The sequence below is a fragment of the Apium graveolens genome, chromosome 4 (assembly GCF_009905375.1).
Source record: "Apium graveolens cultivar Ventura chromosome 4, ASM990537v1, whole genome shotgun sequence".
Taxonomy (NCBI): domain Eukaryota; kingdom Viridiplantae; phylum Streptophyta; class Magnoliopsida; order Apiales; family Apiaceae; genus Apium; species Apium graveolens.
In genome coordinates this window covers 281,194,117-281,216,874 of record NC_133650.1, presented here as the reverse complement: position 1 = coordinate 281,216,874, position 22,758 = coordinate 281,194,117, and the positions used below count along the sequence as shown (strand labels likewise).

At 34.5% G+C, this 22,758-nt stretch overlaps 3 protein-coding genes across 8 annotated transcripts; 1 reads left to right on the top strand and 2 right to left on the bottom strand.

The window, feature by feature from the left end:
• Positions 1-6,440: 6,440 nt before the first annotated feature.
• Positions 6,441-15,055, bottom strand: LOC141721071 (uncharacterized). Of its 5 annotated transcripts, none has more exons than XR_012574647.1 (5): positions 14,983-15,055; positions 13,087-14,701; positions 12,540-12,612; positions 7,316-11,297; positions 6,441-6,777 (listed from the first exon to the last, which is right to left on the bottom strand). XR_012574647.1 is itself a non-coding variant. In XM_074523812.1 (2 exons), the coding sequence occupies exon 2, from the start codon at positions 14,668-14,670 to the stop codon at positions 13,624-13,626; it is 1,047 nt and encodes a 348-aa protein (XP_074379913.1). In that variant the 5' UTR covers positions 14,671-14,701; positions 14,983-15,055; the 3' UTR covers positions 12,896-13,623. The 5 variants fall into 5 exon arrangements, 1 of the variants encoding a protein (XP_074379913.1); XR_012574646.1 differs by lacking the exon at positions 12,540-12,612 and having other exon boundaries at positions 7,316-10,749; positions 11,179-11,297; XR_012574645.1 differs by lacking the exon at positions 12,540-12,612.
• Positions 7,470-9,507, top strand: LOC141721070 (uncharacterized). Its single transcript, XM_074523811.1, has 3 exons — positions 7,470-7,635; positions 7,930-8,914; positions 9,017-9,507. The coding sequence occupies exons 1-3, from the start codon at positions 7,470-7,472 to the stop codon at positions 9,354-9,356; spliced, it is 1,491 nt and encodes a 496-aa protein (XP_074379912.1). The 3' UTR covers positions 9,357-9,507.
• Positions 15,056-19,491: 4,436 nt separating the features above from the next.
• On the bottom strand, positions 19,492-22,581 carry LOC141721069 (zinc finger BED domain-containing protein RICESLEEPER 1-like). Of its 2 annotated transcripts, none has more exons than XM_074523810.1 (3): positions 22,392-22,581; positions 19,909-21,880; positions 19,492-19,833 (listed from the first exon to the last, which is right to left on the bottom strand). In XM_074523810.1, exons 2-3 carry the CDS (start codon positions 21,866-21,868, stop codon positions 19,778-19,780), a joined length of 2,016 nt encoding a protein of 671 aa, XP_074379911.1. In that variant the 5' UTR covers positions 21,869-21,880; positions 22,392-22,581; the 3' UTR covers positions 19,492-19,777. The 2 variants fall into 2 exon arrangements, with proteins under 2 accessions (XP_074379911.1, XP_074379910.1); XM_074523809.1 differs by having other exon boundaries at positions 22,411-22,580.
• Positions 22,582-22,758: the final 177 nt, after the last annotated feature.

The following is a 22,758-nucleotide window of genomic DNA, read 5'->3' as shown; positions in this document are numbered from 1 at the left end:
ATTTCATGGATTCTGAACACTGTTTCACCTGAAATTCGTCAAAGTGTTATGTATATGAATAATGCTAAAGACATCTGGGATGATTTTGCTATTCGATTTGCTCAGACAAATATTCCTAAGCTGTTTAATTTGAGAAAGGAACTGGCTTATTTGAGTCAAGGAAATTTGTCAATTTCTGCATATTTCACCAAATTTAGGTCTCTTCATGATGAATTAGATGTTATCTCAATTGTGCCACGTTGTGATTGTGGAAAGTGCTCCTGTAATGTGAATGCTAAATTGGACAATTTTAGTAAAAGTGCAAAGTTGTCACAGTTCCTTATGGGACTTGGTGAGCAATATACAACTATAAGAGGCCATCTCCTATTAATGACACCAATTCCATCTCTTAGTGCTGCTTACAGTCTATTGATGCTGGAAGAAAATCAGAGGGAATTGGGGATTAATACTAATGTCACTGAGTTTGTGGCTTTGTCTGTTAAGGCTTATGATAAGTCTTATGATAATCAAAGAGGAGGTCTCAAATCTGGAAGACAGAGTACTGTCAAGAAACATGAGAATGCAGAAATATGTGATTTCTGTCAAATGTCTGGTCATTCAAGAGACAAATGCTTTTGTGTACATGGTTATCCCCCATGGCACGGACTTCATGGTAAACCTAAACCTAAGCCTAAGCATCAAGTCAAAGCTGCACATGCCTACAATGTCAATACTACTTCGAAATCAGTAACTGCAGTGAAAGCTCCTGATACTGCAGGATTTACCAATGCTCAATGTCAACAACTTATGACTATGATACAGATCAGTTTAAAAGAGTTATCTACTCCAAACAATAATGCTGCATCTACATCTGGAATGAACAGTCAATGACCTGCATCTAATACTTCTACTCCACATATGGCTGGTAATGTCATTCACTTTGTCTGTCATACAAACAGTAAGCATACTTTGAAATCTAATATGTGGATTATAGAATCCGGTGCCACAGATCATATTACTCCTCATTTTCACTTACTACAAGATGTGCACACAACTAATTCTGTGTTGCATTTGCCTAATGGTCAATACACTGTTGTTACACATATTGGTACTGTAGCTCTACATAATAATATTGTCTTGACTGATGTGCTTTATGTGCCAAGTTTCAATTATAACTTGCTGTCAATCCCAAAGCTTACTGCTACAAATTCCTGTAATGTCTTTTTCACTAAAGATGCATGCTATATTCAGGACCATGTTTTGAAGAAGATTACAGAGATTGGTGAGCTTCATGATGGACTGTATCTTCTACATCACCCTGTCAATAGTTCTGAGTCTTTACCTGATGTAATTCATTCTCAGCCTGATCATACTACTCATGTTCAGTCTATATGTAATAATGTGCAAAATGTAACTATTTCAAAACTTTGGCATGCCCGTTTGGGATATCCATCTGTGTCTTCCATGAAATTTTTACCAACAACAATGTATAATCACTCTGTCCTGTTTACTGAATGTGATACCTGTCATTTGGCTAAACAAACTAGACTGTCTTTTTCTGATAGTATTACTAGCAGTTCTAGTCTATTTGAACTCATTCATGTAGATGTTTAGGGTCCCTACAAATACAAGACACATGGAAACTGTAGTTATTTTTTGACTATAGTTGAAGACTTATCCAGAGCTACATGGGTGTTTCTCTTTGCTGATAAAAGTCAAGTTTCTTTGTTATTAAGAAATTATATCACATACATTCAAAAACAGTTCTCTTGTCATATCAAATGTCTTAGAACTGATAATGGCACAGAGTTCTTACATTCAGATTTCAGAAATTATTTAGCCTCACTTGGTATTATTCAGCAAAAGAGTTGTACTTACACTCCACAACAAAATGGAGTTGTGGAGAGAAAGCACAAGACTCTTCTTAATACAGCTAGAGCTTTGAGATTGCAGGCATATCTACCAATTTCTTTCTGGGGAGATTGTATTTTAACAGTCACATATTTTCTAAATAGAACCCCTGTGGCTAGTCTGAAGGGTTTAACTCCTTACCAAATCTTGTTCTCAAAACCTCCTGTGTATGATCATATTAGAGTATTTGGTACTCTGTGTTATGCTACTAATACGCTTCCACACAAGGATAAATTCAGTAATCGTGCTCACAAATGCATTTTTCTAGGTTATTCATTTGCTCAAAAAGCATATAAAGTCATGGATCTTGCTTCCAGAAAGGTTTTTGTGTCCAGAGATGTTATGTTTCAGGAAAATGTCTACCCATTTGCTTCTATTCCTGTTTCATCTACACCTGCTCATTTGTTTGCTCCTGACATATCATTTCCTGAAGATCCTTTTTATGCATCTTCTACACTGAATTCATTTGATTCAATCACAAATGATGCTACTACTAATGAAGAGCTGCAAAATAGGGAATCTGAATCTGTTACTGCTCCTTTGGAGTCCACTGAAATTTCTCCAGTAATTCCTACTCCAACTATACCTGTTAGACGAAGTACTCGTGTGAAATCCATTCCAAGTAAATTTCAGGATTATGTTGGTCTTCCTTCCACTGTAGTTTCTAAAGTCAACACAACTATCTTGTCTCATCAGTTAGCAAGATTTTCTCATGCATATCAGGTTTTTGCTGCTAATATTACTCATGTGCCTGAGCCAAATTCTTATAAATCAGCCTGTCAACATTCTGTGTGGTGTGAAGCTATGGCTACAGAACTTGCAGCACTGGAAGCAAATAAAACTTGGAAAATCATGCCATTGCCTCCTGGAAAAAGAGTTGTTAGCTGCAAATGGTTATACAAAGTAAAGTTCAATCAAGATGGTACAGTAGAGCGTTACAAGGCACGTTTGGTAGCTCGTGGTTTTACCCAAACAGAAGGACTAGACTATTTTGAAACGTTTGCACCAGTTGCAAAAATGTCAACATTTCGAGTGTTATTATCTTTAGCAGCCATTCATAATTGGTCTGTTACCAGATGGATGTTACAAATGTATTTTTATATGGTGAGTTATAGGAGGAAGTTTATATGTCTATTCCTCAAGGCTACAATTTGCCAACAGAGTTTGCTGCTTATACATCTAAAGTTCCTCTGGTATGCAAACTGATTACGTCACTTTTTGGTCTTAAACAATCTCCACGGGAATGGTTTACTAAATTTCGATCTGTTGTGATAGCTTATGGATTTACTCAAGCTAGTTCTGATCATAGCTTGTTTATTCTGGCTACATCTTCCAGTTTTATGGCAGTACTAGTCTATGTTGATGACATTTTGGTCATTGGAAATAATACGACAACAATTGCCCATCTAAAGACTCATCTTGCTGGTCATTTCAAAATCAAGGATTTAGGTTCAATCAAATATTTTTTAGGCATCGAAGCTGCTAGGTCTGATAAAGGTATTTACTTGAATCAACGGAAGTACACGTATGATATCATTCGTGATGTTGGCTTTGAAAATGCTCGAATTGCAGTTGTTCCTATGGAACAAAATCACACTCTACTTAATAATTCTACATCTCCATTTCTCTTTAATCCTGTTCCTTATCGTCGTCTGGTTGGGCGTCTTATTTACTTAACCATAACACGTCTGGATATCTCCTACGCTGTGCATATTCTGTCTCAGTTTCTCTCTTCTCCTCGACAGTGTCATCTTGATGCGGCTTATCGTGTTGTTCGGTATCTTAAATACACTCTTGGTCAGGGAATACTGTTATCTGCTCATAGCACTTTATCTCTTACTACTTATGCTGATGCAGATTGGGGGGGGGGGTTGTCCTCTTTCTCGTCAATCTCTTACAGGCTACTGTGTCGTGTTAGGATCTTCTTTGTTATCCTGGAAAGCCAAGAAACAACACACTGTGTCACGATCTTCTGCAGAGGCTGAATACCGTGCCTTAGCTGATGTTTGCTGTGAGATAACATGGTTACTCACTCTTTTTCAAGAACTTGGTTTTTGTAATCTGAAACCAGTCCAACTCTTCTGTGATAACAAATCAGCCATGTACATTGCTGCAAATCCAGTATTTCATGAGCGCACAAAACACATAGAAATTGACTGTCATATTGTTCGTGAGAAATTACAGAAAGATGTCATCTCTACTGCCTACATTGCTTCCAAGGAACAACCAGCTGATCTCTTCACCAAAGCTCTCCCTTCTTCCTCTCTGGTTCATCTCATGTCCAAGCTTGGAGTGGGTGTAACTAATATAGAAAGTCAGCATAGCAAGTCAACACAATAGAGCTGCAATATTCTAGAAGGAATGTTATTTAGATGAGCTGGCAATTAGTTTGTTACAATTCTCTTCTTATCCATTATGTATAAATAGAATGAACAGGCTTAGCTTACAAGCTAAGTAAATGTAATATACTCTTCTTCTTCTTCAATACAGAAATGTTGTTGTTTGCTTCATAAGCTTGGTTAAGTTCTCCATTAAAGGAGCTGTCAGATGGCTGGTTTGTAACCAAAACAATGAATTTTCAATTTTCAGGGCTGTGAAGATGTTTTCCGCACTCAAGGTTGAAGGACTACAAGTTTGGCTTCGACAAACATTTAATTCGATTTATATATCATCAATTTACATTCACGTATCCGGCCATGAACAGTTTAACGTGATACAGGTTCAGATGATGTGATATTACCGATTAGATGTGATGGGCCTTCGTATGCTCCTTATTCAACAACGTAGACGGAAAATAAATTTTTAATCGAAATTGAAAGGTTATAAAGGTTAATTAAGTTATTTTTTAATATATAAAGGGTAATTAAGTTGCTTAGTAATTAGTATTTTATTTACTTTGACCGTCCAATGCCATTAACAATTTAACATACTAGTTTATAGCATGTGCTTTGCACACGGGTATTTTAAAAATTATTTAATAAAATATATAAATAAATTTATAATTAAAATTGAATAATATAATTCTGAAAAATTAAGTTATTTATATAATACTTTCGTTACATAAGTTATTTTTATATTATATATTTTATGAGATTATTTCTATAAATAGATTTGTCAAAATTTAAAATTTACTTCAAATTTGTATTAAAAACTTACCATAAATAATACAATTCATATTTATAATTGTATTGTAAAATTTATATAATTAAAATGGGTCATAATAAATATATGGATCTTTTATAAATCTAATATAGATACCGAACCTAAAAATACATAGTCCACTGGGTCAAACTAAAGTTAAAAATTATATCCGAGCCAAAATATAAATATCAAACCTTAGAAAAGGGTTATCCAGCAATTTATAATATATAGATTACGTTATTTTTGAAACAAGTACAATGCAACCAACAAGTCAACATTCCTATCAAATAAAAACATTTAAATATAACCATGATATTGATATACCTTTGTACCAAAAGGTGGCATTTGGTTCAAAAAAAACCTTATTCTAACTAACTTCACTAACTAGACGCTGAAGTAGAACAAACAAACAAACAAAGTAAGTATATTTAGATTTATCAAATTTGTTTATTCACTGTGACATGAAATCGGTTTCACTTCCCTCCATTTTTATTTGTTTGGAATGATAATTTATAGAAGTCAGAGTTCACTCTTTAGTAAAGGGTCCAATTCATTACCAAATTAAAAATTAATCTCATCCAATATGTTGGATTTCATTTTGTGGAAACGAAAAAAATTATCAACTCGCTTGAGGGATTATTGTACATCAACTTCTATCGGAAATGGTAAAAAAATTTATCCTTGACGAAAGAGGAACGGGTTGATCCGCCCCATCTTGAGTCTTGACACTAAGGAGTTAATTTCACTTTCATTTAAGATCAAAACAGTATACCTATTTTGCAAAATACTGTTTACAACCCTTACCTTTCAATATCAACTACAACATGCATCTCTTTATATTATAAAATTGAAATTGAGATGTTAATATTAATAACTAAAATTTCAAATTAATTAAAATATTTATTTTAATACATTTTTTACATGAAAAAATTTATAGATTTATTCTATTAGTAATACTCTAAATTAATCATAATGCTAAATACTTAAAATATATTTATTAAGCAAAATATATGTTTATATATATAATCATAAAGTTTCTAAATATATCTATATTTTAAAATTTTAAAAATTATACCGAGTAATAAAATAATTGACATTAATATCATTTTTATAATTTGAAATTCTAAATTTTAGTTTAATTTAAAAAAATTAAAATTATTATTTAAATATTTTGCTGAATTTCAATTTTACCTTTTACCATCCACAATATAAATATTTTCAACAAAATGGTTAAAAAGATGCATATTGTATTTGATATCTAAAGTTAGGGGTTGCAAACTGTGTTTTTAAAAATAAATTTATAGTTTTGTTATTAAATGAAAGGTAGGGGTTGCAAAATATAATATTTAGATAATGATATCCTGTGTTTTATAAAACCATAAACGTTATGCCTCTCCGAGCACGATAAGTGAGTTTTCATGGATAATTTGTAAATTTAGTTAGTATCATACTACAAGTTACTACAGCACTACGGAACAAAACATAACTATGTAGTGGACTTGCTTTTACAAGGTAAAAACAGATCATCGATCTTAACCCAAGCACCTAATTACCTGAAGAACAAGAGTCAAAATTCAGGTTTACAAGAATTAAGCTCAAGTCCTCGACAGTCGTCACTGCACTGCTGTTGCTGTAGTCTCATTTACTGCCTGCATTCCAACAATTTAATGTGGGCTTCCCAGTCTTTCTTGTAAATCTTCAAGACTTCCAACTACTCCTCTGACACCCTCATTAATCTGTTACAAGCTAAAACCAACATTACACAATTAATAATCAAGTAATAGATTGCCCCTACCTCTGCAGTTTAACAACCCAAGCTGTTCCTTCAAATCTTTTTATCATCTACAAGTTTGGGAGTCTATTTTCGATCATCTTGCATACAGACCAACATTTGAATAAATGGTGTTTGCCATTAAATCATAAATATATGAAAAGACAGAACACAATGTATGCATCGATAAGGGGCACATGCACCAACTTATAAGAGTTCAAATGAGTTCTTAGATACAACTTGGTCCACACTACTTCTGTATTATATAGGAACAAAAATTTACCTAGAATCCAAGGTCCATATTTCTTTGATTCAATAAAGAAAAACATAGGAATCATTATTTTCAAATATCAGAAATAAATACATGCTTCTTTTTTATTAAGCGTTAACATAAGCTAGTCATACAGGGCTTCTGTCACTGGTTTCCAGGTCTAACAAAATTTTTGAGACACTTAATTAATACACAAAATACTACAATTGTATTCATGAAAGAAATAGAGTAAAAAATGGTACCTTAAATGCAGTCTGCAGCACATTCAAGTAACCATATACAACTTCAGCTGCCAATATTTGCTTCACTCCTATATACAAAACCCACTATCCCATCCGCACTACTATCTTTATCTCAACTCTTTCTACCTTCTTCCTTGAAAGCAAGCACGTAAAGATGGCGAAGGAGAAGAGCAAGCAGGGTTCTCTGCTCATTTTCACCTTGATTGCTGGCTTGATTTCTCAGAGCTTGGTGATTCCTGTAATCTCTGCTGCAAGTTTCGAAGATCAAAAGAGCTATTACCCTCCAGGAGACCCACATGCAGACGGAAGTCCCCCAAAAGGTATATCGTGACTAGTATCAATTTTCTTATCTAGTGTTTTTTGATAAATGCTAGTTTCAGAAGTTTACAACTGCTTTGTCTATGTTCAATCACTCAACACCCTTATACAAAAGACATGATATAAATAAGGTTTTTGAGTTGTATGTTGCTATATCTACAAACATTGTTCTGTAAAATAAAGTGTCTTGTTAGATCAAAAGCTTACTTAAAAGAAAAAAGCACACGCATGTACTCTAGAGATAAATATTACAATGACATAGGTTATTTGGTTAAAACTTATATTGGTGATTTCAGGTTCTCACCATACCAGACATGGCCACAAAAGCTCACCACCAAGTAACTGCGGAACACCACCAAGTGGAGGACACTACGACCCTGCACCTCCAACTGAAGGCAGTCCACCCACCACCATAATCCCACCAACTAGTCCGTCTATAGACCCCGGCACCCCTTCAACACCAACACTTGAAACCCCTCCCACCACCATAAGCCCACCTACTAGTCCGTCTTTAGACCCAGGCACCCCTTCAACACCAACAGACGGAAGCCCGCCAACTAGTCCCACTACAGACCCAGGCACCCCTTCAACACCAACATATGGAAGCCCGCCAACTAGTCCATCTATAGACCCCGGCACCCCTTCAACACCAACACTTGAAACCCCGCCCACCACCATAAGCCCACCTACTAGTCCGTCTTTAGACCCAGGCACCCCTTCAACACCAACAGATGGAAGCCCGCCAACTAGTCCCACTACAGACCCAGGCACCCCTTCAACACCAACGTATGGAAGCCCGCCAGCTAGTCCAACTATAGACCCGGGTACCCCTTCAATACCATCCTACGGAAGCCCACCAACTAGTCCAACTATAGACCCAGGCACCCCTTCAACACCAACGTATGGAAGCCCGCCAGCTAGTCCAACTATAGACCCAGGTACCCCTTCAATACCAACCTACGGAAGCCCGCCAACTAGCCCAACTATAGACCCAGACACCCCTTCAACACCAACATATGGAAGCCCGCCAACTAGTCCAACTATAGACCCAGGAACCCCTTCAACACCAACCTACGGAAGCCCTCCAGCTAGTCCAACCATAGACCCAGGCACCCCTTCAACACCAACATATGGAAGCCCTCCCACTATTATGAGCCCACCATCAACTCCTATAGACCCAGGTACTCCAGGCAGTCCAATCTTTCCCGTCACTCCTACTATTCCTGGTATCTCATCACCTCCATTTTCATTCAGTCCAAGTTCACCACCCTTTCCATTCAAGTAAGTCAAAACGACAGCTATTTACAAACTTTTTCAGAGCAAGAATATCATATGCAGTATATGTGCCATTACTAATATGTCTTATGATTTAAAATGATGCAGCTACTGGCTCAATCGTCCAACATTGTTATGGGGTCTGTTTGGCTTCTACGGGGCAACTTTAGGTGGAGCATTTGGCCTAACCAGCAATGGTGGTCCAGCAGCAGTGTCACAAGTTAGTCTGGAACAAGCACTTTCAAACACTCATACCGATGGGATTGGTGCGCTCTACAGAGAAGGAACAGGTGCTTTGCTTAACTCAATGGTGATCAGGAGGTTCCCTTTCACAACCGAGCAAGTTAGAGACCGTTTTGTCTCCGGACTTAGGTCTAAAAAGGCAGCATCAGCACAGGCACATGTGTTCAAGATGGCTAATGAGGGCCGGCTAAAGCCCAGAACCTAGTTCATATATGATTGTTGTCGCATATCATTTTTTAGTTTTGTGTTCGACTTTATGGTGCATTTAATTTGGTAGTGTGTTTAACTTCTAGACTTTATGAATGTTTTATTAGATGTTATGATCATAGTATGATCACTTCTCAGTTTATTGATAATATTAGTATGTGTTTGGACTTCACTTGTAAAATTAGTCCGAGTTACTCCAAGAGGAGGTTTAGCACCATGCACCAGGAAAATAAACATAAAAAGTAACATCTTATCGAATGCTTCCCCTTATGAGGCATAGCTGATGAGTCTAAAGTTTAAGATTCATACAACTCTAAACAGTCTGCATAACTTCAAGATTCATATAACTTGATGATTTAAGACAGCAGCTGTAGAAGATTGCATGTACATATGCATGAGGAATAAAGCAGAAAGCAAGATGTATCTAAAGTTTAAAAGAGCTTAATTTCACTATTTTCACTTGAAAGAAGTTAATGTGAATCAATGAGTATATGAACAAGTAATAATGTGAGACTTAATAAATACAGAGCATAATAAAGCTGGTTAAAATTTAGTGAAATGGTTCTTAAACAGTTGGAAATCAGGATAAGGCTGTCAGTTAGTCACTATAGTTAAGCTAGCATGTGATTCTATTCAATTTTAGCAATGCCACTCTAGATAATTTACTTATATTCTAAACCATTTGATAAGGTTCAAGCGCCAAAAAAGACATTCACCCAACTCTTATAGGTGCTTTAGAGAAGCACACAAGAACAGTTACTTGTAAAACAGACTTCTACAAAGAATATATCAGAGCTCATCCAAGAAGCAAAGGGATCACAAGTGTAACAGATAGGTTAAAATTTTAACTGCTAGAGTTAAATAAAACCCTACAAAATAATCGCTGCTTTTTTTCGCTATGTGGGTAATGTTCTGCTTGTACTAACGAGCCGCCTACTATCGATGCTTTTAGTTTTACGTACGACATTATTTGGATGTATAAATTGGAATGATAAATATCAAATAATACACTGATCTTTACAGTTTAGGTAGCAAATTCCCAGCTCCTGTAAATTCAAAACATAGCAAAGTAGGTAATTTAAGAAATATAAGGAACTTGATCAAAATATTGTGATTAGTAGGAAATCTACATTACGAAGTTTCTAAGTTTCTCCACTGCTATATTCAATCTATCTAATAGTATAGTACATGAGTACTGTTGAGAAGCAACTTAAGGAGCCTAGAACTGTGCTAGTGTTTTGCTTTTGCATCTTGAGGTTAGAATGACAACAATTATAATCAAATATAAGCTTGGGAATTTACCTAAATACCACAGTTGGCTCGATGTGAAGATCATTCTTTACCATTCAGCCAATTTCTGTCTATCTATAGTAATACGGCATCTATAATTTCTGCAAAAGAATTGTATTAAAACAAGTAACCAGCTCCACACAATTTTCATTTTCGTGCAAGATCCTAATTCTAGTTAAGAGACCACTTAACACAAAAATAAAAACAAATCACTTAGATAATAGTTTTATCTGGGAATGCAGTGCAAACATCAAACACTATTCCTATAATATACAAACAACATAAATGCTCCGCAAATGTTATATCAACTTCAACTTGGATTTTATGTTACCAAAAGAGAAAAGGGAAATGAAATTACTAGTAGAACAACATATGGTCCTGCAATTGAAAATTCTAATCATTAAAAACACAATAGCATTTATGCATTTATACGAGCAGTTGAAATTTTCAACTAGGAATTACTAATGAATACCCAACCACCAAAGTTAATATGAAAGGGAATTAACACCATTTGAAAAACAGCATGGTACTTGTTTGAGCAGCAAGGACTGATTTGAAGTTTGAACTCCCATGAGCTGTAAAAATAAGAACTTCAGAACACGACAAGCAATCAAATTTTTAGCCACTAGCACCATTGTATGATGATATCCTGCCAATCATAATATGGAATTGTAAAGAAGCACAACAATGAATAATCAATATTAGAGTTGCTAATTTGGCTTAGCGGGAAGGTAACATACAAAAACAGGCACGGCAAAACTCACATAAGATATAGTTTTAAAAACAAATCATCCATCAATTAGCTAAAGTTTCAGAACATGATAAACAAATGTAGGCACATCTACAACAAAGTCGCTGCACAATGAGTGTTTAGACGAAGCTTGTTTTACTTTTAATCGTAAATATCTATTAATGACAATAGGCATGATATGACAAAAAAGTAGATAGAGACCACAGAGGTAGTAAATATTTCTCCATAGATTGAAATTAATTATCCTGAGAAGGCCCTTAAAGATCTATTGATTTGAATAAATCCTACAAGATTGTGCAATTTCATTTCCACTGCTTCATTAATATGCATTAAATACTTTTGCATCTGAAAACCAGCTAAAAATATAAAATACCATATATAAGTTTCAGCAAACCATCTGGAGAAAATTCTTTTATGCTCGAATTAGAGTAACAAGTCATTTCAATTTATTCACATAACTTACATGGCAATGACGCAGTGCAAAAGAATTTAAAAAAAGGTGCATAAATAGAAACATGATTTTTTTAAATGAGGATTTATGGTTGCCATGACGTTCCTCATATGAATAATGACTCCTCAAGTTCAGGTCAACAGGTGGTGTAGTAATATAACCATATATGAACATTAGCACACAGACAAAATCAGTCTAATCCATTAATAATATAATAAACTGTGTAATTTTTAGCTATAAAATTATAGTAATTTGCAAAAAAATACAGCATCCAAAAAATAAATTAAATTCCAGGATTCACAATTATCAGTGAGTAAAAATCTAATTATAAAGGTGACAACCAACAATGAGACATGATCCCACAGACCCATATCAAAGCATGCAGAATGCCACAACTTTTTATATTCATGGTGATAGCCCCTACCACATGTTCCAATTAAGCATTAGTAGGTAATATTCAAGCGTATGCCAACAAATATGATTTTTACCAATAGAACTCCTCAGTGTTTTAGACAAATGGTGTTCACCTAAAAAAACTAGTTTGTAAGAATAATTGCTCGCATATAATGAAATCACCAATCTGGATGAAAGATTTCAACATGGTAGTTCAGCTTTTATAGGGAACTCATGTTAAATACCATTAACGGAAACATGTCACAAAGATAATACACGTTTAGATGGAGCATTACCAGGACAAAGACCTTGAATTAAAAAGAATTTCCTAGCACTTGTCGTTTCTTCATTTGAAATTTAATTCATATTCTGAAGAAAAGACAAACATGCTCTAAGATTGAAACTGATACTAGAATATAACATAAGATATCAGGTTATAGTAAAGAGAGACTCAAACACAAAGAAGTGTGAAATGAAAAAGAGTGGAATATACCCTTTAAAAACTCAGATGAACATATATGCTAAACCATATAACAATACATTAGGCATGAGACAATTTGCTCACTCGAACTACTCTAGTAAATTGCTGCTCACTGTTCTAACTGTTAGAAGCATAATCGACAGAGTTATAATAAGGAGCGACTCAAACACAAAGAAGTTTGTAAATCTGGGAAAATAACCCTTCAAACTCGGATATATATAGCGAACCATATAATGATTAATGATACATTAGGCATGACACAATTTGCTCACTCAAGCTACAATGGTAGACAGCTGCTCACTTTTAGAACCATAATCAACAAAGTTATTTCATCTGATGTGCTTAAAATGTTAGGATCTTACACTCAGTTATTTTGATCCACAGCCACAAAAATCCAATACTGAACACATACTCCACTCTCTTTTTTGTCAAACATGAAAAAATCCAGTGCAGTCCAACCCACATCAAAGCTCAATCACTTAGACTAGGCAGAAGAGAAAAGTTCCAATTGCGGCTTCCTTTCTGGTAATTACATGTTGTCAAAAAGCTCATCTTAGCTATTGTCTGCACGCTGCAGTCGTCTCCACCTCAGAGTATTTTCATAATGCTCCTCCAAAGTTCATCATAAAGATTACAAGCATGAACATCCTCTTAAAATAAGCCAGGAAACTTCAACCCTAGTAGTTAGTCCACTCATACCAAGACTCTATCTAAACATTAAGATAGACACATGGTAATAAATACAAAAAAAATCCCGATTTTCCACTTTAGAAGCAGTCCCATTTGCTTTGTGTTATGGTGGCAATATGCTAAACTAAATGATTATTCACATTTATCCTTAAGCCAGACATGCTTTCAGATTAAAAAACAGATATCAATATGGCATCATGGAGTGTTGATCACTTCATATGAGATTCAAACCAAGAAAATATCTGCTCATTTTGCAAACTAGTCATTTCATGATATGCAAAGGCAAGATTCAGTTCCTCCTGGATGTGATTAACTAATTTTTTATCTGGAAACAGGATCTTTCGCTCACTAGCAGCTGCTTTCCAACGAGTTGCACGCCCATCATTCCTCATAAATCCATTCTTGTCAATAAAGCCCCTCTCTTGGAAGAGTTTAAACAACTGCACGGAAGTTGTGAGATCAAGGTTTGGAATCCTGTCTGCCAGGAAATTAGGAGACAACGGGAACTCCATGCATTTAATCTCTGCAACATCAACACCCATCTCCTTAAGAACTTCTAAATTTTCATCAACCCTCAACTTCCTAGCTTCATCTTTAGGCATGTGCACAAAAAGGGTAGGTGGATAGTCTTTTGGAATATCCATCCGATTGAACACCCCTTCAGCAATCATTAGCGTTATACTATTAAACCTCAAATCAGCAGCTATTGCAGAAACAAAATACCCACCCGAAGAAGCCCCTAAAGCTACAAGAGGAATCTTCTCGAGATTTTGCTTCTCAATCCACCACTTAACAACTCCTACAACAACCAACCTCTCGTTCCCAAACGACCAGCATTTTCCAGAACTTGTGATTGTCAAAACAGCAAATTTCCGAGAAAGAGCATGAAGGACAATCAACCTTTCCTCGGGCAAACCAACACAATCAGGACAACTAGAAGTCCTATCCCAAAAATTCCCCGCTTTACCACTGCACCCATGAGCCAAGAACAAAACTGCTTTAGGCCTATCGGGGATTTGCCAAATTAACTCTGTCCCATTTTTCCTCTCTACCGTGGGTTGAAATTGAACAACATTATCAAATCTGTTCCATTTCTCCATCGTAACAGCCGACAAAGAACCACTTTCCCCACCATCTTCACGAAAAAACAACATCAACACTAAAAAGACTACAACTACCAACGCAATTATAACTGCACCACGAATGCTCGGAGAACCATACCATGTCTTAGAAAATCTGTTTCCACGCTTGATCATCTCTAGTTAACACAAATTCTCATAAATCTTGCTGCAAACATATTAAAAATCATAACTTTAAGCTACCAGACATAGTCAAACAAGCAGTTTGTAAATTAAAATTTCTAATTATCACACTTAAATTGCAGACTATGAAAAACAAGAAAGAAAATAATAATAAAATCAAGAAATATTACATATAAAGACACTGACATCAACAAGTTATCACATGAAAATTGCAACAGATGTGTGCATTACATGAGTGTTTAAGTGAATTGTACTATAATAATGTAATAATAAATCCACAAACAAAGAGTAAGATTGAGAAGATACCTGAAGAACTGAGGATATGAAATAAAGCTGCTTAGATCAAGAATAGCTTTGGTTAATTTCAGTTTAATTTATAACTGCTACATGTGAAAAGTGTAGTTTCAAGTGTTTGACCCAATTAATGTATTGATTGGGCCCAACTGCCCAAGCCTTAAGCGGCCCATTCTATAGATTTACTTTCTTCTGCTACTCAAAATGTTTGGAATGTTGTTTTTTTTAACAAATAACTCGAATTTACATATAAGCTTATAAATATTGTATTATATATTATATATAAGATCGTAATGTTGCATAAGATTGTAATGTATTTTTAAAAAATATTTTCCGTTACTTAAATATTTTTAAATTGCCCACCAAACTCGTTAAAATGTATCAAGTAGCTTCCCAATTTTCACGACAATTCATTTAAACTACTAAAATACTTCCTCTTTTGCATTGCAAAACCCATTACAAAACATTCATTTTCTTGTCAGTTTCAGACATTTCACTTTCTTTCGCATTGACTTGTAAGCTTGATCTTCTCACGAACTTTTCTCTGTAAACTGCATTAGCTTGTTCTCCTAACAAATTTCCCTCTGTAGATTCGTTATTTCTTAGATTCCTAAGTAGAATTCTATATAAATGATTTCGGTAAAAAAATGACAATAAAAAAACAGTTTAATACGTATTTTAACAACGAATAAATCTAATATGCATTTGAAAAATGTCTATTATTATAAAATTATATTTCTTTTATAAAATTGTAAAAAATGGTCATGTGTCACAAAACTAGTAAGTATATTCTTTATTGTATTTATAAAATTTGGATGTGTATTGTTCTGTAATAACTTGCCAAGATCCAAAAGAAAATTTTAATTTCTAGAATCAAAAGGCGAGGCCTTAAATTATAATTTTTTTCGCCTTGTATTAATCGAAGCCTGTTTGTTTCCTCATATATGGGCTTCATTGGCCTTAAACGATGAACGAGAGTTTACGTGACGTTTTGACAAAAATTCACAATAAAAATTGGATCACTCGGTTAAAAAGTGGATATTATTATTTTGATTATAGATCGAATTTCATGAGAGAAGAGTATGTCACTTAATTATTGTTTATATTGGTTCATGTGATTTGCAAGTTATTGCGTGAGCCCGCAGTGTTTATCTAGTGCACGTAATAGCCAGCAAAACACGTGAACCAAGGTAAACAACATTTAAGCGACGACTCTGTCTCAGGAGCCAAAATCATAAATTTTCCTCCCGTGGAATTCGAACATACGACAAAGAGGATAATTATCCCATCTTTAACAAACTGAGACAATCATTGATGGCACTTTTTCAATTTTTAAATTGTACCAACTTAAAACTCTTACAATATATGAAATATTTTTAAGTCAAAAATACTAACCTTTTTTTTTGCGATTTTACTATATTCTGAAAATATTTGCAAAAATATTGTATAACCAAAATTAACGAGATACGCAACTAGTTGTATCGATTTTCTTAAAAAAAGTAATATTATTTTTTGCAAAAAATATTTTTGGAAGAATATTTCAAAAAAACCCTTTTCACTATTATATTATTTTTTTCTAAATTTAATTTGATAAAATTTTAAAGATATGAAATTGTTCTTTAAGAATTTTAAATGATGGTTAGTTATCTTTTATATTTTAAATAACTTATACGTAAAATTCTCCAAACACATAAATAAATTATAAGTTATGAGGTTGATATCGCTTATAAGACATTTTTCAACTTTAAATCTGTTCCTGTTCCCTGAGAGACAATCATGTGTCGGAGAATTTTTATCCAACACATTGCTTTACGTCCAACGATCAGGATTTTAAAAATAAATTTAATTCTTCCGCGCATAAGATGCCATATCATGCCATTGGTTATAAAATGGAACTTATCCTTTTCACGGATATTATGCGCATAACAGTTACTTTTTTTAAAAATCCTAATAATTGGATGACAAGAATCCAACGACATAAAAATAATGTGTTAAATAAAAATTTCCTGATAAATGATTGTCATGGCGGGAAGGGAAACAAGATCCTTTAAAAAAACCCAGACGGGGCCAATATTTCCCCTCATATTAACTTTTCATTTCGCCGTTGATTTTGCCAAGTTTGTCTATTCACGCTTTTAGGCTCCAGTTTTGTCTTTAATCTTGGGAATCATGTTTATTAAAGTTGTGTTAATGTTAAAATTTGGTCATTGTAAATTATAACTGAATTATCTTCTAAATAAATACAAGCATTTTAATAAATAAAATATTGTATTTTTTTTTGCCAAAATAAAATATTGTATCTTAATTGTTCTTAAATGTGAATTTGAATTAGCACCATTAGAGATACAACACAAGTGGCCGAATTTATCTGACAAGTGTATTTTATTAACGCTTAAACTTGTATGTATAATTTATGATGATTTAATTTATCAAATGATATCACTCAATGGATAAATTAATTTAAGTCCCCTGAATTATACGTACTTTTTTTTCTAGGTTCCTAAATTATAAATGTAAATTTTTAAGTAATTCAACTTCTGAAATTTTGAAATCGCTGTCTTTTCGTTAAGCTTTTAAGCAATACCATTAATTTTTTTGGGTCAAAACAGTTTTTAAAACTAAAAATTGAGTTTCGGAAATTAACGGAACTTCGCCGGAAAAGCCAAAAACATCCTCAACGGAATATCGGAAACCCCAATTTCCGTTTGATAAAATTTTAAATTTTGGCCAACACCCAATAAAATCGGTGAGCTCTAATTTTCCGATACATTAAAATGGACTCAAAAATTCAATTAACGTCGTACATACAGATAAACAACAACATACAAGTATATTAGGCTAATTTATACTTCTACATAACATCAAATCATGGCGGAGAAACGCAGAACACCGGCCACACAAGAATTTTCCGACAAGGCTATTTGAAACACAAAAAATCACAAAAATTATATGAACACAATGGCACGATCTACCAATCTACATCATTAAAATCACTAAAAAGCTATTCGAATCAAAAGTAATATTCAAGTCAAAATTCAAAAATTACCCAAATTGATCAAGATAAACCGCACTTAAGCGACATACTCGGTTCTGGAGACATAAACATAAATATTCCACAGTGAAATTCGAACATGTGACTAGGAGGATAATTATTCTTTTTTTAACCAACTAAGTCAAACCTTGCAGGCAAAAAAAAAGAGCAATTTGATTACTCAAGTTTCGATTTGAACACTAGAATCACTTTTAAAGTTATCTTGGATTTTCCGAAATTTCGAGAATGTTCTTTGAAATTAATTACATATTTTTTATTTTTTTATAAGATGTCACGTCATAAGAAATTAAAGGATTTACTTAGAATTTAACGGTAGGACTATGATGAGAAAAATTGAAAAGTTAGATTACCCAATAAATTTATATTTATGGTTAAATGACCTAGACAAAAAATTAATTCCCACCATTCAATCAGAGTCAGATTTATTGATCGTCTAAAAATTTGAAATATTCAGATATTTTCATTCAGGTTTAATAAATAGCTCCTGAATGTTGTGTCTTACTTCCAAGAAAAAATAATGTCATAATTAATCTTCGATCCTCCAGACTGTCACATACATTTTGAACAACTGATGTACTAGGCGCATAAAATTTGTTAATGACAGGCATACTAATGGATTGTCAACAAATATGGCATTCAAAGGCACCTAATTTCAGTTCAGGCGCTGATACACTAGGCCCCATTATATTTCTTCATCATTTCCTTCTATAAACAATCAGGGGTGAGTATCGGTCGGTCTCCAAACCGAACCAAACCGAAATTATCAATTTCCCTGAAGTATATTCCGTAACCACAAGCAACGATGCTCAATAACCACTGCATTTTCAATATCTTCACCTTCATGCTTTACCTTAAAACACAAGCAACGATGCTCAATTCAGTAACTGATGATTTCCTTGCCATATCAACCACACTGTCTCTATTTAAATTTCCACCATTTTAATCCATTGATTTAATTTATCAAGAATCTATACACTAGGTGATGTAGGACAAGTTCTGCGTTAATAGGACACTCGATTTAAGGTGACATCAAGGGAGAAAATTAATTTCTCTTCCACTTCATCTTCTTCTGCCCATCAATTGCTTACATCCACCTACACGGTTGTTAATGATACTACAACTACATTACAAAATGTATTGCCTACGTCATTCTGGACCTTAAACTAGACTCCACAACAGTAGCCACATATTGGTTGAGATCCAAAGTCACTCGAGTGGGTAACGTGACTAACGTCTATGTCACGTCCAATAAATCTCACACAACAAGAGGGCCTTACAAAGCCCATCTTATAATTTGCTTATTTACGAGCCATAAATACATTTTCTTTTGTTCTCTAAAATCAACTTCAAATCCGAAAGTGCAACTAGCTCTCCAACTAGTGTCCAAGTCATCACTAGTAGTTACAAGTTACTACTATGTAACCACAATTAAAATAGAAACTTCACCATAAGTAACAAAACCAAGACAATGCACAAATGAAAACTAATAGTTTAAAAACATTACGATGTTAGCAATTTATTTTTATGACACAAATAATGCCAAACATCAAAATTCCTGAAACCACCACTGTCATTGAGACAATTTATGAAAAAGAAACCTACATTGATTATCCAAAAGGACCAAAACATATTAAAAACCGGACAGAATTAGTTCCCAACTACCTACTATATGTATACTGTATAGACAAAACTCAATGACTCTGAAGAAAGCCAAAAGGTAGAATTAATATAACTGTACCGACAAGTGATAACTTGCTAGCTTGTGTCATAGCATATGGCCAAAGGAGATGTGTTTGCGGAAGATTTAGTATCTGTTACAAACATATACAAGTCATTAGTCTTTGATTGTAAAGAGATTCAGAAAATAGAAAAGAAAAATTATTAACCTTCCGAGTTGTTCTGCATCCAATCCTGTGCACACATCAGCGCCTGCACAGTGTTGGACCTCAAGATACTCCAATGTGAATCAAGGACTCGATCACCAACATTAAACGCAGAATCTGATGTACCTTTTGACAAGGGAATTCCCAAGATATTTTGCGCCATCATAGAGAGAATGGGATACCTTGGTGTGTGAACTTTCCACCAATTTAAAATATTAAAATCCATGCTACGCGGAAATAGAGGCTCTTCCAAGTACTTGTCTAAATCAGTTTTTATGTTTGCCCCTTGTGAGGTTTCATGGACAAATCTGTCAAAGCCAGTCAGCCTATCACGGGTATCATTACCGGCACCATCCACACTACCATTGTTTTGACCATCAGATGCTAATGTGGAGTTAATATAATGGTCATGGTGAAGTGCCTTCATGCAGTTGGAAACAATCTCTATGCAATCTGGAGCGCTGTTGCCATAGATTCTGGGATAGTAATATTCTATCAACTTCATCTTAAATCTAGGATCCAAGATAGATGCAATTGCCAAAGCCAGACTGCATTTTTTCCAATACTCGTCAAATCTGCTCTTCATCTTCATTCCCAAAGAACTAATAAAATCATCTGACTTGTGACACCAACCAATCAATTGCAAATGAATTTCACAGATTTCAGGGAAATGTGTATTTGCAGTCACATGATTGCTTCCAGTAAAAATATTAGAAACTTCAATAAGGAGCTTCAAATAGCTAGCAATAGGACTAACTCTGTCCCACTCTTCAAAAGACGGGCACATGGTATAAACAGGGTCATGTTCTGGCAACAGAGAAAATGCATCCTTAAACTCTAAAGCTATATCAATCATGAAATATGTGGAACTCCACTGCAGTGCATTATCAAGAAATAAGCACTTTTGGCTATTAATTCCAACTAGTTGAGCCATCTCGTTAAACTTCTCTTGCATTGCTTGTGAACTTTTCACATATCGAATGCTTTCACGAATTTTATGTGTTACTTCGGATACTGCTTCCAACGCATCCTGGGCCATATGCTTGATTAAATCACCCGCACAGCTTACATGAAACAGTTGACCATCACACAGAAGAAACTTGCTCTGAGAGAGTCTGTCTCTAATCTTACAAATGATGTTATCATAGGTTGAACAAGTATCAAATGTCATTGAAAACAATTTTCGATCAATATCCCATTCCATTAGACTCATCATGATCACATCTGAAAGCATGTCTTCTGTATGAGAAGGATCAACCAATAAAAAATTTAAAATCTTCTTCCTGATCTTCCATTCATCATCAATGCAATGTGCTGTCAAACACAGATATTTGGCTTCTCCTTTTCCAGTCCACATATCAGCACTTAAGCTAATCTTACCAGGTAATTTATCTAACAAGTCCGACACCTTCTGTTTCTCCTTATGATATATCTGCATACAATCACCCTCAACCCCATCAAACGTAACAAACTCAAACAAAGGCTGAAGGTTTCTAACAAACGTCTTAAACCCAACATCCTCAACAATTTGCAAAGGATAGCCATGCATTATAATCATACGAGCAAGATCAAAACGACTACGCTTTTGATCAAAATACCCATTCACCAAGTTACTTGAACAATCTTTTGTAAAAGCATATTCAATCTTAGGTTGTACAAGAGTAGCCACCTGACCTACTTGTTGCTGTTGATCAACACAAACTGTAGCAACAGCAACAGTTGTTTCCTTTTTCTTTCTCCCTCTCGTCCCAACCAATTGAGGTACATCATGATTTAACCTCCTTCGACATCTAACTAAATGATTCCGCAAATGTGATGTTCCACTAGTACTCGAACCACTTAGTCTCTTCTGACAATGCTTACACATAGCAACACAATTTTCACCAAATTTAACTCTATCGAAATCTTTCCACACAACCGACTTTAACCTACTGGAATCGATAATAACAGCCTCATTCTCCATTATTTGCAGTCACTGAAAATAAAACACACTCATTTCAATTGGGAAAAAAATAAAAGCTGTATAAAAAGCTCATATCAGTGTAATGCACAAAATATTAAAATGTTGCGGAACGAAATTACAGAGCTAAAGTAATATTCGAAAAACTATACTGGGGAGAGGGGGAATACTTTACTAAATAAAAACACATACGAAATTTAAACGATTATTACACTCGTAAAATTTGCAGAACAATTATTCTCACGTGTTTTCACTCGAAAACAAGCCTAAAAACAAGCCTACACAGACATACATATACAATGCACCATAATTTTATCTACACAGGATAGTCATGCAACATGTAAAAGACACACACGCAAACATAAATGGATACAGATATTACGATATAATACATAAGCAAGAGAAATCAAAAAATTGAGAAACTGGGTAAAACCCGAAAATCGGGTCAATTAATTCGGGTATCGGGTTGAAAGAAAAGAATTGAAATAATGGGATTATACATACAAAAAATGAAAGATATACATACAGTGAGGAAGAGAACGTACAGAGAAATTGAGGAACGATGTGAGAGCCCTGAATTAGGGTTTGTGATTTGGATTAATAAAAGAGATGTAGTTGTAAGTACAGGGGCAGCTGGATCCAAATGGGTTGAACCGGTTGGGGGAGTCGAATCATGCGCTTCAATTGGGCTTTTCTGAGTAAGTTGGGCCCGTTAGAGTTCAGATACTTGGTTTTTAAACCCCGAGAAATTTAGTAGTAAAATCTGTAAAACAATTTTTGTCATTATCAAAGGTTGATTTTATATCAATAAAAAAGTATAATAGAATGATATTATTATTATAGATTGCTATAAAATATAGCCAGTAATAAGGGGTTGATTATAATTATAGAAT

Excerpts from the sequence above, each read along its gene's own strand:
- LOC141721070 (XM_074523811.1), top strand. The coding sequence starts at position 7,470 with ATGGCGAAGGAGAAGAGCAAGCAGGGTTCTCTGCTCATTTTCACCTTG. Across the intron at positions 7,636-7,929 it reads AGACGGAAGTCCCCCAAAAG|GTTCTCACCATACCAGACAT; the intron begins GTATATCGTGAC and ends TGGTGATTTCAG. Across the intron at positions 8,915-9,016 it reads TCACCACCCTTTCCATTCAA|CTACTGGCTCAATCGTCCAA; the intron begins GTAAGTCAAAAC and ends AAAATGATGCAG.
- LOC141721071 (XM_074523812.1), bottom strand. The coding sequence starts at position 14,670 with ATGATCAAGCGTGGAAACAGATTTTCTAAGACATGGTATGGTTCTCCG.
- LOC141721069 (XM_074523810.1), bottom strand. The coding sequence starts at position 21,868 with ATGGAGAATGAGGCTGTTATTATCGATTCCAGTAGGTTAAAGTCGGTT. Across the intron at positions 19,834-19,908 it reads GATGCAGAACAACTCGGAAG|ATACTAAATCTTCCGCAAAC; the intron begins GTTAATAATTTT and ends TGTTTGTAACAG.